Source organism: Mytilus galloprovincialis, unplaced genomic scaffold (assembly GCF_965363235.1).
Source record: "Mytilus galloprovincialis unplaced genomic scaffold, xbMytGall1.hap1.1 HAP1_SCAFFOLD_217, whole genome shotgun sequence".
NCBI lineage: Eukaryota > Metazoa > Mollusca > Bivalvia > Mytilida > Mytilidae > Mytilus > Mytilus galloprovincialis.
Genome location: NW_027468141.1, coordinates 1 through 20,911, shown reverse-complemented (window position 1 = coordinate 20,911; position 20,911 = coordinate 1). Strand labels below are relative to the sequence as shown.

Genomic DNA, 20,911 nt, shown 5'->3' with positions numbered 1-20,911 from the left:
TATTATTTGACAAGCTTTAACACATTGTGAATACTTAACCTTCCTGACTTGGAACAACGTTGTAACCGCAAATATAAGAACAAAATGTAAAAAAAAACGATTTATGTCAATAAAATTTTGAATTTGTAATCTATATACTCAGACGGATGGAGCTAAGACTGCAAATGACAACAAAATAACTCTCTTCAAATAATCTCTTCAAGTTAAATGGTAGTCAAATATTTTTCTTTTATAAATGATTTATTAAAACAATATACATACATGTGTAAATAAATAATTCAATAAATGTTTGTAAAATTTTAGGACAGGACGGAATGTCGATATTTACATCACAGGCTAACTTTGTTCATTTAAACAGTGGTGTCCATCCTAAAGACCCAGGACTCTGAAAATAAATTAATTTATAAATAATTAGTTCAAAAATTTCATGTCTTTGCTCTTATAAGTAATATGGATTATTGATTATGTAAAGGTATTAAACAGATTTAGGGGTTATAATATTATTAAATAAGTATCTAGAAATACAAAACAACTCGAATATTTGATTTCCATAATATTTTTTTACATCACAAGACTTCATGAATCTTAAGACATCTTGCCAGCTAGCACTGCATACATATTTTGCACATTATTTTTATCCATTTTGCTATCTCTTATTTTGGCTTTCATTTGATATATTACAATGGCAATCACATAATCAATGAGAAATGACGACTAATGTGTGCAAGTTTAATTAATTTGATGAAAATTCAACCCTCATCAATTTCAAACTTGTTTTTTTGTTCATATTAGAATTTTTAACTTCAGGAAATTATGATTTTTTCACTTTCAGTTCACAGGTATTATTCATTCCTTATAATCAAAGACTCAATTGCTACAGAGCTGCTGAAAATTTACTACACAATCATTTTGATGAATTTTCAGTCAATATATATTTCACTATTTTTACCAGAGATGAAGGTCAACCCAACTGTATCCAATAAGATTAAACTACCAATCATACCGGTAATCACTAAAAATAAGAAGATGTGGTACAAGTGCCAATGAGACAAATTTAAACTCTCAATCCAACCCAGTGTTCAAACTCCTCATAATGGATATGCATTGAAATAATTGCAACTCTTTCAAGCATAGTTGACCTTTAACAATAATGACATCAGACTCGGACTTCTCTTGGACTGAATTTTAATGTGCGTATTGTTATGCGTTTACTTTTCTACATTGGCTAGAGGTATAGGGGGAGGGTTGAGATCTCACAAACATGTTTAACCCCGCCGCATTTTTGCGCCTGTCCCAAGTCAGGAGCCTCTGGCCTTTGTTAGTCTTGTATTATTTTAATTTTAGTTTCTTGTGTACAATTTGGAAATTAGTATGGCATTCATTATCACTGAACTAGTATATATTTGTTTAGGGGCCAGCTGAAAGACGCCTCCGGGTGCGGGAATTTCTCGCTACATTGAAGACCTGTTGGTGACCTTCTGCTGTTGTCTGCTCTATGGTCGGGTTGTTGTCTCTTTGGCACATTCCCCATTTCCATTCTCAATTTAATGTTATCTTTGGCTCCTCTAAAAACTAAACACTTTTATCAAATAATGTCAATTGTGATGACATTGACAAAACTACTGATAGGATAAAAATAAAATCTTAGTCTGGTTAAAAACATATCTAAAAGTAATAATTTGGGACTGATGTTTTAATCACAACTGTGAAAAATTGACATCCAATAGTTTCAGATAATTATTACTCCATCAGCACGCAACCATGTCATATTATTGCACCTATTAATTTCTCAGTCTTATATATGTTGAATCCTGGAATAGTTACCAGCCCAGCAGCTCTATCCAAACCTCATATTACAAAGCAAGTAAACCCTTCTTGATTCCAGAACTAGGTAAACAAATCTTAATGTATCTGTCCCTAGTTATGACCCTGATAAATGTCAGTGGTTGCCGTTTAAACAAAAATTTATTGTCCATTTATCAAAAACTTTTTGGAGATTATGAGATCTCTGATCTCTGACCACCATTGAATAACAGTAACATTCAAAAATATGTCTGTTAACCTCTTATCTTGTTTTGGGGTAATTATTTCAGCAAAAAATAACCTATATTTTCATTGACTCATATATATTTAACTGATAAGTAAGTTTATAAATAGATAATCGCAGTTACTCTGGTCTTCAAATGGCTAAATTACAAGCACAAAGGCGTCAAAATAAGGGTATATAAAATATCTAGTCAATTCTATAAACAAAGATAATATAGTTAAAGCAAAACAATATAACAAAAGCTTTTTCATTAGAATTACTCCATTCAAAATGATTTTTGACAACAACAAAATTTATGACAAATTAATTCTGTATTCGTCATGATTTTCCTTCCTGTAAAAAGATATTAATTAATAATTATGCAAACATTGTTAAAAAAATATTAAGCATTTCTAATTTAATCTAAGTGCAAGTAAGAAGTAATCTTTTCACAATTTTATATATATTCAATTATAAATCAATATTTAATTTGATTTATGAAAAGTGGTATTCCTATTCTCTTAAGAAATGTAGAGATGTTGAAAAAAATATGTTTATTATGCAATAAACAATTGCAAGAGAATGGTTTCATGTATATAAAGAAAGACTAGTTATATATAAATGTGTTGCATTTTTTATGTACAAAAACAATGTCTTCCTCTAAAACCATATTTGAACATTCACAGAAATATCAAATTCCTACTGCAATTTGGTAAACTGTTTTAGCCATTGCTATTGTGATACCACGAAGGTGGCTGGATTAGCACAGCAACATCATGAGCATTAAATGACTTAACTCTTATTAAACTAAACTAGTACTTCAATTGAAGTTCTGGAACAAGATCTTCTTATTCAAGATTAATCATTATTCTTATGAATTTTACACAAAGTTTACAATTTAATATCTAAAAAGTATATTATGGCATGCAGATATAATTTAAAGCTAAAGTGTTTTAAAACAGAGTTATCATTCATTGAGAAGCTATGTGTAAACCTTAATTTTCAAGACAACTGTTTTTAACCAGACAACAAATTCTCAAATATCTACAGCAGTAAAGTATTGCAGTAATCTGATCAACTTGGTCGATTGTGTTTAAAATTGATGAAAAAGCAAGTATAATATAGTTTTATATAAAAATAAGAAGATGTGGTATGATTGCAAATAAAATAGCTCTCCAACAGACTAAATGACATAGAAGTAAACAACTATAGGTCTTTGTAACCTTCAATAATGAGCATTACCCATACCACACAGCAAACTATATAAGGCCCAAAAAGACAAACATAGCAAACCAGAAAACTTCTATATATGTATGTTCGATATAGTTAAACTATAGGTGTACTGTTGGTATAAATAATCCATTTTGATAAAGCTGCTCTACAATTTTCTGGATAGTATCATGTGCAAAATATATTTTTCAAAAAAAAAGCATGTAGATATATAATTGAAAAGTGATTACAGCAAATTAAATAAAACAAAAGAGCTTTTATGGGAAATTAAAAAAAGTGTTTGAGTCTAGTTTTAGGATTTTTGTAGTTGAATGATCATACAGCAGTGTAGCAACCATGGTAAAACAAACAGTTGTTATTGCAATTATGTATCTTATTTTATTTAAACTTTGCTGAATGATTGCATTAATTCTCTTATACGTTTCCTTTTAAAAAAAAAAAGAAGAATGACGACTGTTTTCTTAAATCTAATCTTTAGATGACATATTTACATAGCTGAGATGTTCATTTGTCAACATTGATATTGAATTATATTTTCTTTGAGGTTGTGTTTCATGAGCCAGCATTCCCAATGAATTTTAACACAATCTATTTTTGTTTCTCTACTTTACTAAGTTTCAAGTAATTTTTACAATCCTTTTCCACATGTCATGATCCTTTTTGTTGGAGCAAAATTAAATAGCACTTACAATCCCTTTTATTTTATTTGTATCTTTTAAAATACATATTTCATCACATATATCTACAATATTAAACGAATTCGCCAAAATTGCAGATGGCAGCGCAAACTGATCAAGTTTGGATTGTGTTGTCTGTTCTTGCATTTGCACATAGACATATCTACTCTTAATACAGGCATACTTATTCATCAAAAACGCATGTTTATTGGCAATAAATAGTTTTTTCAAATATTTCCAAAAATTCACGCTCCGATGTTATAAACAATATACAAAAAGCTCTCGTGTTACTGTGTACAATATAAGCACATATAAATATATATAAGCAAAAAATATTTAGCAGGTGAATAATATAATAAAGCAGTAAGAACATTTTAAATAAATAATATATCTTTTTTTTATACATGCATTGCTCACAACTTTTAATTGAGAAGTTAGAACTTAAACTGTCAAGAAACCAGGAATTATATATTTTCTCATTTATTCTACAAAATGATAAGGTTACTACAACTTTCGAAGAAAATCCATTTTGTATCATATAAATTAACCGAGATCCAATTCTATATAACCTGTTTCTTTTAGATAATGTTCTTACTGCTGATTGTATTTGCACATTATACGTGTACATATTAATATTTAATAAGCATTTTCAATTAAGATTTCTAGCTAGCAGCATCTGAAAGAAGAAATCTCACCACTATTTTCTTCCTATGACTGAAATTGCAATCAAGATAAATAAAACATGATGAAAATAGATACAATACCCCATGGATTCATCTTAGAATAAATTCAGATTTAGAAATAATATATCTATTACCCATAATGCAGTTGTTAATATGAAACTAAAAAAATTAAAAAGAGTATTACACAATCTAAAACTTTGAATATTAAATAAAGAATATGATAAATCAAAGTGGAAAAAAAATGACATTAAACTAATAAAGACTATAATGAAGCAATTATTTCTGTGAAAATGATCTGTTTAGATCCAAAACATTAAACAAATTTCTCATTAACAGCTATATCTGCTCTAAGATTTTAAAAAGTAGTTCATCGTATGAATTCACACTTCAAAACATTCATAAAAACAATATAAAAAAAATAACTCATGAATAAACCAAAATATTCAGTTTAAGACTGTTAGACAATAAATATGAAAACTTAGACAAATATTATCATATCATATGTACATTAATATTATATAGAAACAACAATCTATGTGTACAAAGATAATCATTTCTAGTTAGATTCATGTATTATATGTATATTTAAAGTGTTCCTATAAAGCATTTCCTGGCTTTAATAATTAAGTATCTTAAATGCACATTTCCTAAATCTATTACTTTTCATTCCACAAAAAAACAAAAGGCATTGTCTTCTTTTTTATTTCTTTGTTTTTCAATAATTTGATTTGAGTAAATCTTGTTTTTATGATTTCCAAAGCCGTGAGTGTGATAACTAATTCTCAATTTTCTAACCTTAAATTGCATGAAAATATTATTCTCAAATGTTTATGGATATCAAGTTGTATGAAGAGTAGTGATATAATTTTCACTTGTTTTTCATTTGAAATGCTCCGTCTTTGGATTGTAAAAAAAAGCAGACAACAATCGATCTTTGATGAAGTTTGCATATTTTGATAGAGGAATGCAATTAATTTGCAAGACTTCTCATCTAATGGGAGATAACTCAGATAATGTAACTTTTATATAGGATTGTGTGGGGTTTGGACGCACAATCTCAGAGTTGACAGGCTAATGATACTGTAAATTAACTACTAAGACCACTCCACCACCATCAAGCCCCCTTTTAGTGCAGTTCATTACTGTCAACCTCTATAGTTATATATTTTATATTTAAGCATGCTATTACAAAGAAAGAGGTTTTGGATGTAGGTCTATATCAGTTTCAGAATTACCTGTAAATAAAACACTATGCCTTCATCAATTTTTAAACTATCTGTCAACTCAGAACAATCAACATTAGTAACATTAAAAATTAACCAGGTACTGACAGTTATTTTTCTCAATCAAAATTTGTGGATTTTAGTTTATCTTTTATGATTTTATTTTCTCTCAACTATGTACTGTGGATATCAATATTGAAGGATCAAGATAAAATTGTATAATAGTGGATATATAATTGTATGGTTTTGCCAAAGTCTGCTTGCAAGACTATAGAAAATATCTACTTTATTAAACACTTAAAAATGTTTGGTTTACCTATTTCCATGCCAAAATAGGTATTTAAAAAATAATATTGAATCTACAGTATTACCTTTCCTGACAGGGAAATAATTTAATTATTCATTGCTTCTGCCAAAAATTCATCAGTTAATCAGAGTCCTGATTGATAAGAGTAAATTCCAAATTCCCTCAATCCTCAATAAATAAAGGCCCCATCCTGACATCCTGCTAAAGGTCATTCCTCCCCTTATTGACAGAAGGATCATTGTTAAATGAACAAACTACCAGTAAGTCTTGTGAAGAGGACCCAAAGGACCATAAGAAAATAATTTTACTATGTTGTTCATGCTCACTAGTACACGAATGCTAAAAAGTTGTAAGCTAGAGATATAAATGTCAGCACCAAAACAACTACCCATATAAAAGATGCAATATATAAATATATATAAGCAGAAAAATTCTTCATCAATTTACCTTTACGTCAAACACTCGAACACGTTGGAATTCCTATAGTGAAAACATTTTGATAAACAAAAGTAACAAAAACTAAAACAGAATATAAATATGTATAATACAGTCTTGTAAACTAATTTCTTCTAATAGCTTCTTGTAATTTGTTAATACATTTAATTTAATTGGAATGGCTTTAACGACCATGTAACACCTTTTTTTATATATACATATGAAAAAAAATTATGTGAGCCACTACAATGTACTTTAAAAAGACCAATGGTCAGTAGTTCGAAATTTTTTAAGATGATTAAAATTGGAAAATTAATTTTTAATTATAACTTTAAAGGATGTTTTAAAAGATTTTTTATTGATGTGTAAAATTAACCGACTTTCAGAATATAGGTTTTTAATTTTTTTAAGTCCACTTTGAACATCTGTATATATAAACTCCATAAAATGACTTTTATTACTTCTAAATTCAATTAACTGCATTAAAAACATGTTCAGATAAATATTACCTATAACAAAACTGTTTCACCTTTGATAAAGATTTTATACCTGTCACAATATAAAGCAGGTTTATACCATAAAGCTCATACACTTTGTATACTTTACGAAAAAGGAAGTCACGAGCTACATGGTCATCAAAGTACAACCGGAGAAAAATGTAGTAGCATAATAAATAAAACACAGGAATAAAGTCCATTACAAGCTACTTACAAAATTTATGAAATAATGCAATAAAATCGGTAAGGAAATGAAAATCAGAAATTACTTCCTAAACAGCTTTTCTAAAATAATGCGTAATTCAAAATCATAATTAATAACTTTTTTCTGTGTAATCTGTCTGATTCTTATCAATATTAAAACATATCTTTTTTTTTATCAAATGTACTTTTTTAGCTGTGTTGAAACTTACTTTTTAACATAGATAATAACAAAAACATTTTAAATACAAACCTTTGATTGTCTAAAAAAGGGCTATTGTTATCAAAAGTCAAGGAGTTATTAAAGAAATATGGGATGGGACAATGGTACGAACACTCTGTGCATTAATCAGCATTTTGCTAAAAGGTAACAGAAAAACACAAATCTCTACACATTAGTGACATTTGTGGGAAGGAAACAATATTTGCTTCTAAACTTATACAGGTGTTATCTAAGTTTCTTGCAACTGGTTAGTTCTACTTTAATTTTATAGAGAGTCATTTGCTTACATTGAACTCAGGAAAATGTTAATAGTTTAACATTGTTTTTTTTTCATTGTTGAAGGGATTACAGTGGTGCCCTATAACAGTTTATACCCTCCTATGGCTTGTGGTTGATTATTATATGTAGTAATCTCATAGGCAATCAAACCACATCTCCTTATTTTTATAACAGAACATTTTTAAGGATCCTTGTAGAGAAAACTAGTTTAACGAAGTTAAACCCATTACAATTCTGATGTCAATATACCTTATCAGCAAATCTTTAAATAGTTGTAAATGTATTTCAAATTGAATTGACCAGTTTCAAGAAAATTGGTTACAAACTGTCATCAGTGGTAAGCAGCTGTACAAAATTGATTAACAGTTGTTAAAATGTATTAAGACTGGTTGACACAGCTATCAAATGATTAGAAAACAGCTTTAAGGTTAACAGCTGTAAATCAGCACCAACTGGCTAAGAGCTGTTAATCTGTACAAAATTAGCTAACAGCTGTTTATATGTGCAAAATTGGCTAACTGCTGTTAATATGCACAAAATTGGCTAACTGCTGTTAATATGCACAAAATTGGCTAACAGCTTTCTTATGTACAAAATTGGCCAACAGCTTTTAAATCATTGGTAAAAAGCTGTACAAACTTAATTAACAGCTGTATAAGCTTAGTTGTAACTTATAAATAAATCTCTTTAAACTTACATAGACTTCTCTTTCTTCTGCCTTCCTGGTAGCTTGTTCTTTGTACTGTAAAATTGTCCAGATTTCTTCCTTAAAACAATTCCACCTTTCCTGCATTCGATCTTTTCTAAATGCCTGCATTGCAATCCTTTATGCAAATAAAAAGTTTACTTAGTTAAACAGAATATATGTTAATGTAAGCTCTGCATAATAACATCAAAACAAACATTATCAGAACAGGTCAAACTTTGAGGTTTTGCTGACTATTGGTGTCCCTGTTATAAGTCTGAATTTAAAGTACATGTATAGGATGGCAAGAAAAGAGGAAGTTTCTGTCTTATAGATCCATATACAGTTCACACCTTACAGTTCATCACTGTCAAGAAGTTGACCAAATATGAGTTTTGGCTGAGAAATTGCTCACAAGCCCTGTGCAGAGTAGTACTACCCAAAGTTAATAAATAGAATTTTCTCTCTGGAAACAATATTCATTATAAGGCAACAGATCAAACCACTGTATTTCATGTTATAGCTTTTGATAGATGAATTTCATAATTCAAATGTAACTTAAGGATGTACTTAGGTGAGGTTTTTAATTTGTTAGATGTTCAGAATCTTTTTTTTTTAGCCGTATGATATAAGGTAAAATATTTTGCCCCTGTAACACCCATTTATCTTTTTATGTAAGATTTAATAGCTCATAAAAGGTCATTTGCCAAAATTTAAGCAGATTCTTAGACTTTTTTTCTTCTGATTTGAGACCCAAATAATACCAATACAAGTATAAGGTAAAAGTCTGAGTCAGCCTTTTCCCTGCCATATTTTAAAAATCAAATATATCGAAAAGGAGCTCAATGACTTATAAATATTTTTAGCTTATTTTGTTTCTTAACTAATGCTCTTCCAACTTAAAGTATCAATTTAAAGTCCTTGATTTTTTTTAATTTCACCTAAGTACATCCTTAAGTTCATATGTTCACATAGAATAAATCTATACAACATTGATTTCTAATACTAATAATTCACATTTAAACATTTGAAGTTTACTCTAAAGTAGAGAGATGTAGAATCTTGATGCACAGGTAGAATATATGTATATAACTACCTTTCCTTCATAAGTGCATCAACCCTTTTATCTACAGTTGTGTGGACTGACAGTGGAATAGAATCTCTTTTTCTGTTAAAAAAAGTCTCCAATGTATTAAATGTATTTAATGGGTACACTAATACTGTTCCCTGTGGGGTACTGGCATCTGTGGTTGTCTCGTCTGTTTCTGTTGGTTCCCTTTCAATCACTGTCAAAATTAAAATCATAGCATACATTAAAGTTCTATCTTTTATAGGACCAATAAAATAATTTATCCAGTTGTTTTATTCTAATAGATATGTCTCCCTTTTAGTTTTATATATTTTTTGGTTAAAGAAACATCTATATTTCCTAACAACAAAATATAAACCTGGAAACTGTGTAAAAACCTACATGGACATGAACTCTCATCAAAGTGAGAGGGTTAGCGCTATAAAACCAGGTTTAATCTACCATTTGCTACATTTGAAAATGCCTGTACCAAGTCAGGAAAATGACAGTTCTTGTCCATTCGTTTTTGATGCATTTTGTTATTTGAAATTGCCATGTGATTATGGACTTTCCAAATTGATTTTCCTCTAAGTTAAGTATTTTTGTGATTTTACTTTTTTCATAACATTTGAGATAGGCAGATTCATTTACAATTGGGTTAATTACCACAATTAATTTCAGTGGGGAAGCAGGCTATATAGACCATGTAATGTTAATTGTTGTTTTGTTTTTTTTCCTGAGTCAGACGGTCAAGTTTGATGTGTACTGTTATCCCTTTCCTCCATAAAGACGCCTTTTGACGCCACCCCCTTTACTCCATAATGTCCCCTTTTGACGCCTGTGTCGTGCCTAAGTTGAAACGTCTTGCCTACAATAAATCTGTATCAGACTTAATAAAATTTGTATCTAATATAAAGGGGATATTCTTGAGAATATCTGACTGGAATTTCATTGATGAAATATTTTCGCAATGCACTTATACTTTAAACATGATGATTTTTTTTTAATTAAAAAATCCTATGTGAATCAAGTATGTAAAACAAAAAATATGGAGAAAAGGGTTAAACTCAATTTTTTTTTTTAATGAAACTCCAAATTTATTTACCTCTCAAATATAATGTTTGACCTGTGTTACCAATGGCAACAACAGGATCCCAGGGAGACATTATTTCATGTGTGTCAGGAACTTTCATTTCACATAAAACTTTTCCTTGAAGTACATCTCTGATCTGTACATTTCCATTCTGTAATACTGTAAGAATCTAAAAGATAAAATATAAGAAACTGGTTAAATTTCTATTTTATTTAGACGAATTAAGTTTTAGCCATTTAATGACATGTAACCTTTGTACTTTGCATTGACTCTTATACTATGAAATGCTTCCCAATAGCCCCAATTTGATTTTTAAGTGTTTTAACACCACTTTTCAGCACCGCTTTTGGGTTATTTTGTGGGGGCCAGTTTTCATTGGTTGAGGAAGCATGAGTGCCCGGAGAAAACCTGACAATCCTAGTCAATTAAAATTGGAGTCCAGTGCACCGTCAAAAGCAGGGTTCAAATTCACACACACAGTATTGACTGGCTAGTGACAACAGTAGTAACTACTTAGACCACTCAGCCACCGAGGCTCCTCCCAATAACCCCAATAAAATATTGACAATCTCATACCATTATCAGGACATTGTTTTCTTTTTTAATAGGATAAAAACAAATATTCTTTCTGCAAAAAAACACATTTGATTTGATTTCTTTGTGTTCCTGAAAACGTCAACCATATGAAAGGGGAAATAACTCATGAAATTATCAAATCAAAGAACAAATGTAAATCACGGTTAGTGTATTAGGTTTGCCACAAAATTTTGGCTAGCAAATGTTAAATGCAGAATGAATTGTGAAATATCATTTTCCATCACAAAATTACTGCATTTGTAGCAAGTTTGTTCACTTGGGATTTATTAAGAAACTTTTTTTATAAAAGCTGTTTTTATAAATTATTGTTTTATTAGCCTGAGTTTAATGTTAGGACTTTTTAGATGTCAAGAAAAAAAAGTAAAATATCTATTAATACAATTCATACAGCTAAAGATTCTTCATGTTACGATTCTTTTAATTGCCTTCAAATAACATTGTTTTTATATATTATGTAATGATATTTTTAGTAGCAAGCAATAAGGTAAAAAAACATTCTTCTAGCCCATAATTGACATGTTTTACGATGAAACTCACCATACTTTAGAAAGTGCAGAGCTTTCATTTATAGTCAATTGACACTTTTTTTTTAATTCTAAGTATGGTGAAATCTGTTGAAATGTCATATTACATGCTGTTCAAAGTTTATTTAATTTCTATTTCTACACATTTACATTTCTCAAAGTGCCATTTTCTTATAACCTGATAACCCAGATTGACATTTTATGTAGGTATGTGATAAATTATTGACCAGGGTGTTAGATGCAAGGTGTTTCTTAAATACTATGTGATAATTAAAAGAGTTTTTGTATTAATAAATTGGCAGCTGCTTATCTTTATTATATATCAGATATATAATTAAAAGAGTTTTCTGATTAATAATTTGGTCGATGCACATCAATATTTAGAGAAAGATACAGGAAGAAATATGTGAATAAAAAAAATTAAAATTTAATTGTAAATTATACAACTATTGACCAGAGATAAATGATGTAGATGCAAGCTAATATTGGCTACATTTTGACATTCATTAATGAGCAAAACCCATACTTTAAACTTAAAAGTAAAAAAATATAAAGGGCTCAGACATGACAAATTGTAATGCCATTCAAACAGGAAAAACAACAGACTGATCTATGTATAGAACAACTAGAGGGTCCAAGGACCCTGTGTCGCTCACCTGATATTTTTATTTACAATTGTTACATGATAAATGCAACTGTTGTACTGTCGTTTAGTTTCAGAGATATAATACTAAAAAGTGCATTTGAAACCTATGCTTTATTTCAGCCATGTGGGCAGGCAGGGTCATCATACACAGTGGTCCCTGGATATCCTAGTGGTGATTTAAACCAAGTTTGTTTAAATTCAACAGTTGTTTAAGGGGAGAATTTTTGTAAAATTTATCTAACAAGAAATGCAAAGTAATGAGAAAGTTGTGAAGTAGTTTTGTTGTTGCGCAACATCCCCCCCCCCACTTTGCCAAAAAAACCAAAAAGGTAATAAAAAATTATCATATAAGGGCAATCTATCCTATTAATGATTTCTGCAAAATTCAGTTGATTGTGCAAGGGTTGTATAGCCAGCTGAGGTCGTTAAAAACTCTCTTTCTTTTGTTGTTGCAGATAGATCTTGACCTGATAAGCAATTTTACCACATGTCAGATTTGCTCTAAATGCTTTGGTTTTTGAGTGATAAGCCAAATACTGCATTTTACCCCTATGTTTTATTTTTAGCCATGGCGGCCATCTTTATTGGTTGGCCGGGTCACCGGACACAATTTTTAAACTAGATACCCCAATGATGATTGTGGCCAAGTTTGGTTTAATTTGGTCCAGTAGTTTCAGAGGAGAAGATTTTTGTGAAAGATAACTAAGATTTACGAAAAATGGTTAAAAATTGACTATAAGGCAATAACTCCTAAAGGGGTCAACAGACCATTTTGGTCATGCTGACTTATTTGTAGATCTTACTTAGCTGAACATTTCTGCTGTTTACAGTTTATCTTTATCTATAATAATATTCAAGATAATAACCAAAAACAGCAAAATTTCCTTAAAATTACCAATTCAGGGGCAGCAACCTATCAACGAGTTGTCCGATTCATCTCAAAATTTCAGGGCAGATAGATCTTGACCTGATAAACAATTTTACTACATGTCAGATTTGCTCTAAATGCTTCGGTTTTTGAGTGATAAGCCAAAAACTGCATTTTACCCCCTATGTTCTATTTTTAGCCATGGCGGCCATCTTGGTTGGTTGGCTGGATCACCGGACACAATTTTTAAACTACATACCCCAATGATGATTGTGGCCAAGTTTGGTTTAATTTGGTCCAGTATTTTCAGAGAAGAAGATTTTTGTAAAAGATAACTAAGATTTACGAAAAATGGTTAAAAATTGACTATAAAGGGCAATAACTTCTAAAGGGGTCAACAGACCATTTTGGTCAGGTTGACTTATTTGTAGATCTTACTTTGTTGAACATTTTTGTTGTTCACAGTTTATCTCTATCTATAATAATATTCAAGATAATAACCAAAAACAGCAAAATTTTCTCAAAATTACAAATTCAGGGGCAGCAACCTACCAACGGGTTGTCTGATTCATCTGAAAATTTCAGGGCAGATAGATCTTAACCTGATGAACAATTTTACCCCATGTCAGATTTGCTCTAAATGCTTTGGTTTTTGAGTTATAAGCCAAAAACTGCATTTTACCCCTATGTTCTATTTTTAGCCATGGCGGCCATCTTGGTTGGTTGGGCGGGTCACCGGACACAATTTTTAAACTAGATACCCCAATGATGATTGTGGCCAAGTTTGGTTTAATTTGGTCCAGTAGTTTCAGAGGAGAAGATTTTTGTAAAAGTTAACGACGGACGACGACGACGGACGACGACGACGGACGACGGACGCCAAGTGATGAGAAAAGCTCACTTGGCCCTTCGGGCCAGGTGAGCTAATAAAGGAAAAAACAATTATACGACCGACATCAACCTAAGACATCCAATGAATAACAGGCTGCTGACTTTGGACAGACACATACAAAATGTGTTTGGTTAAACATGGGTAGAAGTGTTTAATCCTTCACAATATCATCATACCGATGTTATAAACATACTATTTAATAAATACTTTAACATCAAACTCCCCCTTTAATTTAAAGCAGTGGATATATTACCTATTGTCTGATTTTCTCCCTACGCTGGTGACCTACAATATTTAGTTTGACTAATATATCAGTATTTCATCTTTGATATACTAACCAGATCAGGTAATCCACGAACTGTCTCTACTTTAGAAAATTGTTCACCACTTTCTTCAATTCTAAAAAAAAAAGATAAATCCATTTCATTATTTTCATTCTTTCTTATATCTATCCAAATATCTAAAAACAGGTATTCAATTTCACATTTTTAATAATTACAATGGCAATTACAATACATGTAGTACAAATGTACCATATGGACATGACTAAATTACTTGTGGAAGATAGGTCATTTTATTGATGGTTAAATTACCTTTTTAACAACTTTTTGCATTTTCTTAGTTTTACTACAAACAAATTAGACATTCATGTAAACAAATTATTTTTCCAGTGTGATTTTTTTGTTATTTTCATTAGTAAAACTTTGCCAATATGTCAATTTCAATATTCTCTCACATGAATACATCAATAAATTAGAAATTCAAAAAAAAATCAAATATCCCAGTGAAGAATGCAAAATGGGCTGAATACTAATTAATCATAATTTGAAAATTAAAGTAACCTACACTATACAGAGTAGAAACAAAGAATGTGTTTTATATAACCTGTGATGGAAACATCAGTTCAATCACAGTTCCTTTCCTTGATAAGAATTTCTCAAATGACAATATATATACAATATACAATATTAGGTCATTGTCAGGAAAATATAAACTTTTTTGTATGAGGCTGAGAAACTGGGGAAGGACAAAAAAGTTTATATATTTATGACATTGACCTAATATTGTTTTTATACTGCAACTTAAATTAATTAAATGATAGCTTTTTTAATCGTAACACAAATGTCAAACTTATTTTCATCCCTTAATGGACCTCTGATTGTGGAGAAAGGGTTCCATGATGAAATTGACATTATACACAATATACTATATTTAGGAAATAAACACAACTAGTTGCAGTACAAATTACTGTATATAACCCCACCCTAAATGACACTGATGAACAATATGACAATTAGCTTCTGTCAGTTCATTTTCTGTTTTATTAAACTTACTGTGGACTAAGACATATTGGTTCAGCCTGGGTCCCTCCAGCTCCCATAAGAACAGCATACATTGCTCCATTCCTACAGAGTACCAGTAGATAGGATGTAGTTCTAGTACTGTATGGTGGGTATTCTGTCATTTCTTGAGGACATATACTGGGGTTCAAAAACAACAATGTATCTATACAGGAATTGTCAGATATGTTGATAACTCCTCTTTGTATACCTGTAATACATAAAACAAAAATAATTTCATTGTCGTTTGCCATCTTTCGTTTAACAAACTATTTTTTTTATTAAAAAAACAAAAAAAATAATAAAATTTATTAATTGTTTTCTTTATCACATTATCAAGGTAAAACTTGTAAAACAAATTTATTGTAATGCTTGTGACACCATATATTTTAAATTGTAGTCTGTCACATTCTAATATACCATTCCAGCCATAAAATGTTTAAACTTACCAAATGATCTATCCTATAATTACTCTTTAATCTATCAGACCAATCTTTTACTATTTTGAAAGATATCTTTTAAAAAACATATATTCTTCAATTCAAGACTTTCATCTTGATTAACCAAAAATCTTAAAGTGGCACCTACTAAATCCCATAATGCAATGTTCCCAACTACTGTGGCTTTATTTATTTTCATTGTTACCCATTTTTCGTTGAAAGAGAAAAATGAACTTAAGTGTATATTTGAAATTCTAATGCATTTTTTATGTAACAATTTTTTTCATTGGCTAAAAGTTACTGTCAAATCCACAGTTGACCATGCGTAACTAGGAAGGACCGGCCATTTTGAATCGGTGGATCAACAAATTTTCGATTACTACAATATTTCCGAAAATAAAACAACACCTACCTAGAATTTGCTGTTTTAATGTGATTTTATCCGAATTTGAATTCTATATGTAACGTAATAACCTCCAGTTTGTAAGTTTTCATTTGTATGACGTCACGTTTAGCAATGATGCTTTGCACCAAAATTATTCATGAAGTTTAAACGATTTTTTTGTATGTCAAATTTATACATTTTTTCAAGCTCTAAAGTATTATTTCATTTTGTAATACATTAAAATCAACAATTGACGCTGGCAACTCTTCAACTACAGTACTGTTATTGCTTAATTGTATTTTGCACAAGTCTAAATACAATCCTATAGACATGATAGAAAATTTCCGCTTTTTAAACATTTAAATTCATTGTTTACCAATACAAAATAAATAAAATGCTTTGCTGAGCGTAGCCTGATACTATCGCAGAGGTCGAACCCTGAATGGTTGGGCCAAATTTGGATTCAATTTTCTAGCTTGATACCTTCTAAATTTTTATTGTGATCAAATTTTTGATATAATATAGGTTTCTGACACAAAATAAATGAGGTAAAAGATCTTACAAATCTATTGCGCAATACTGTGCAATTGAAGATTTCTTCTTGAACCCTATTGAAAAAAAATATAAATTCTTTTAAAAAAATTGGAACAAAAAAATCCCCACCCCTCCCCCAACTTTTGGAATCCCCCTGAGAGCAATTACCCTACGACTCAATCCAATTCTTTCCTTTGAAGTATGGAACTAGGTGGTACAATGTCAGAGAGATTCATACACTTACGCATAAGTTATTGTCCAGAAACTACAAAAACTGTTGCTTTTGGCCCCTTTTAGATCCTTAATTCCTATACTATTGGCCCCATAACCTCTAATATGAATACCAACCTTCTACTTGTGTATCAAATATTATGGTAAAATTTCAGAGCAATCGAAATACTTATACACAAGTTATTATCTTGAAACTAGAAAAAACTTTTCTTTTGTGGTATTGAATCTTCTTAAAAAATTTCATAGAGATCCATTTACTTAAACTTAAGTTATTGTCCGGAAACCAATGTGTCTTCGGAGGACGTTGCAGACGACGACGACACAGACAACGGCGAGGCAGACGTCACCATAACATAATACATTCGACACTTACCTAAATATCTATCCCATAATACAATGTTTCCATCAACTAGACCTATAATCATTAATGATGTCTCGTCTGATACTGCTGATGATGTGATCTTTGCAGTAAAAGGCCAGACCATATCTGGTTTGGTTTCATCTGAGAGAAAAAAAGACATTTTCAACTTTTTAAAGCTATTTTCCTAATGCATGTAGTTTAAAGGTTTGATTGGCTTGCTTGCTTTGTTTTTGTATAAATGTTCGCTCAATCATTGTAATTAAGAATGACGTCTGCAATCAATAAATAGGCAGGGCCTTAAGCTTGTTTACATTATACTTAAATGTAATTCTAATATAGAATACAAGCTTAAGCACTGCAAAGAAAGCAAACAAGCCAACCAAACCTTCAAATTACAAGCATTAGGAAAATAGCTCTAAATACATATTTGGGTAAGATCATATAATTAGTCTTATATCTAAATATTAATATCAAGATTTCAAAATGAGGCTTTGATGATAGTTTTTGATGTTTTGATATCCTTTGCTTTCGGTTTCATAGTTCACAAAATAGCATATCCCCTTCTTTTCTATTACTATTTTTTCAAGAACGGAGACACACAAAAAAATACAAAGTCTAAGGACAATCTCTTAGTTATACTTCTCCAAAACTATAATGGTTTACTTTTACACTGTGACTTGGATGGAGCGTTGTCCCATTGGCACTCATTCCACATTTTCTTATATCTATATAGCAACATGATATTGAAAAAAATTGACAAATATATTTCAGTCATAAAAAAACAGATTTGTGTACATTTCTTTTTAAAAAAAAACTGAATATGATCACTAACCTTTCCCTGGTGTTTTAAGTAATGAATAATGCATAACATGTGTACTGTCTTTCCACCACACTGCTACAGTTGTAGGGATAGCTAAAATTATATATTACATATCAATGTACAGCTGTAGGGAAAGCTGAAATGTTCAATTTTACATAGCAATGTACAGTTGTAGGGATAGCTGAAATGTTCAATATTACATATCAATGTTACAGTTGTAGGGAAAGCTGAAATGTTCAATATAAAATAGCAATGTACAGTTGTAGGGAAAGCTGAAATGTTCAATATTACATAGCAATGATAAGGATAATGAAATCGTATACACTGGATAATAAAGATGCAACCACAGTTTACACTGGATAATAAACATGCAACCACAGACACTGGATAATATACATGCAACCACAGTTTACACTGGATAATAAAGATGCAACCACAGTTTACACTGGATAATAAAGATGCAACCACAGTTTACACTGGATTATAAAGATGCAACCACAGTTTACACTGGATAATATAGATGCAACCACAGTTTACACTGGATTATAAAGATGCAACCACAGTTTACACTGGGTAATACATTGTAAACATGCAGCCACTAATCAATCGATAAGTAAATATATGATATAAAACAATCATTCAGCAACTATCTGCCCAGAAAAGCTATGTAATTCATATTATACTTAAATAACTTACATTTCTTCAGTAAATATATTTAATATAGGGATAGCAAAATGCAAGAAATAGTAGATATCTCAAAAGTTGTGTATGAATTTGAAAATTAATGGATCATGGATATTGGCTGAAATTCAGGCTTTAAAATAACCTTGCAATAAGTAAGAAAACAAACCATACATACTTAAATTAGCTGGATTTTCTAGTCCAAGGGGAATCATTTTTCCAGCATTCAGGAAATGAAAATTAACATCCCTGTTAAAAAGTAAAATTTACTACATCATAATTAACAGTTATTCTACAATAATGACATAAAACATGGAAAATCATTCTTTTTCATTTCATTTCATGCCTCGTTCACACGTACATTTAATTCTAATTGAATTCAAATCGGATGCAAATGGATTCGCTAATTGCGTTCACACATTCTTCTTTTTTAATTCGAATTGATTCGAATTGGCTAATTCCAATTATCAAAATCACATTAGAAATACCCTTTTGTTAAAACAAATTAAAAGTTTCACATTTGACACGCATTGCAATTCGAATTAGAATTGAAGTTAGGATATAAAACGTTTCGAATGCAAATTAAACTAATACCAATTATTTAATGTGAATGGAATTTGAATTACGTGTGAATCAGCATTAGTTTTTTTTTTTAAATATTTTCTTCATTTCATGTAAATTCAACTAGAAGTTGCATGTTTAATGATGCTGAGCATACCTAAAATCTCTATTCAATGTAATGCCAAACAAGGAGTAGATAACTGCTGACATTCTCTAGAATGGCTTAAACTTTACAATTAATCCATGTCAAGCTGCTGGCTCAATATAAAGTCATCCCGTTAAGTAGATATTTTAAAGAAGTCAAGCAATAATAAATTATCTCCCTTTTATTTATTTATTGAAATTTCTGTTAGTCATAGTAGGCCACTTATTTTAAAGAATTGCAGTCTTTAACTTGCCGATTTCATGAATCTAAATAATTAATAAATCTATACCTTTATTGTAATAAATAATCCCCTAAAATTGCTTTAAATTTAAATTTGAAGGACAACATTATTCAGCTATGTTTCCTACTAAAATGTTTTAGACCAGAAAGAAGCTTTCTGAAAATGTAAGCTTTCACTCAATAGAAACAGCTTGATTAAGGTAATTTAAACTTAAATTCATCTGAATTTAAATAAAGGCAACATTCTAGTTTTCATGCTGTTAGAGACCATTCCTTTTTCAAATCGCTCTAATTAAGGTTTTCAAAATAAAATAGTAAGAATCTTCATAGATTTTTTCATTAGAAATTAAAGCAGATAATTGATGATATTAAAGCTTCTGACATACTTGGCTTTAAATTTGTTAAAAAAATGTAGAAATAAACAAAAATGTGTCCTAAGTACACTGATGCTCCATCCACACTATCATTTTCTATGTTCAGTGGACCGTAAAAATGGTGTAAAAACTCTAATTTGGCATTAAAATTAGAAAAATCATATCAAAAGTAACATTTGTACTCAGTTTCAAGTTGATTTGACTTCAACTTCATCAAAAACTTCAACCTGAAGCAGGACAGACGAAAGAACAAACAAACAAATGGACGAACGAACTGACGCCCATACCAGTCAAAAAACTTACTGTATATTATCAACAGTATCATCTTTTGGTGCATATTCAAGTAAATTTTCATGTAGATGGTCAAAGACTTCTTTTCTCAATTCAATCTGAGTGGTTGATAAGACATGATTTTGTCCTGTTCCAATTACCTCCCCTGAGTCAACTTTCTGACAGGTAGAATAGACAGATGAGGACAAATTTCCTGAAAAGTTAGGGAAGATAGAAATTGATGCTTTATTTTACAGTGCAACCTGTGTAATCCGACACAGTGGGGGGATCAGGAAAAAATTTCTGATTAAGCAGGGTGTCGGAATACTCAGTTTTTTTCTGTAAGGATAAATGTATTTTGGGACCATGGAAAT

At 30.3% G+C, this 20,911-nt stretch overlaps 1 protein-coding gene across 1 annotated transcript; it reads right to left on the bottom strand.

Annotated features, from left to right (window-relative positions):
* Positions 1–208: 208 nt before the first annotated feature.
* On the bottom strand, positions 209–20,774 carry LOC143061111 (WD repeat-containing protein 93-like). Its single transcript, XM_076233675.1, has 11 exons — positions 20,571–20,774; positions 19,126–19,196; positions 18,279–18,359; positions 17,459–17,587; positions 15,490–15,706; positions 14,494–14,554; positions 10,641–10,797; positions 9,563–9,752; positions 8,479–8,605; positions 6,594–6,626; positions 209–385 (listed from the first exon to the last, which is right to left on the bottom strand). The coding sequence occupies exons 2-11, from the start codon at positions 19,160–19,162 to the stop codon at positions 347–349; spliced, it is 1,071 nt and encodes a 356-aa protein (XP_076089790.1). The 5' UTR covers positions 19,163–19,196; positions 20,571–20,774; the 3' UTR covers positions 209–346.
* Between the last annotated feature and the right edge of the window lie 137 nt (positions 20,775–20,911).

Bases quoted from the DNA above. Each gene is read 5' to 3' on its own strand.
- LOC143061111 (XM_076233675.1), bottom strand. From the start codon at position 19,162: ATGATTCCCCTTGGACTAGAAAATCCAGCTAATTTAA. The intron at 15,707-17,458 runs GTAAGTGTCGAA...TATGTATTACAG, and splicing joins ATTATGGGATAGATATTTAG to GTATACAAAGAGGAGTTATC. The intron at 14,555-15,489 runs GTAAGTTTAATA...TTTTTTTTTTAG, and splicing joins CCAATATGTCTTAGTCCACA to AATTGAAGAAAGTGGTGAAC.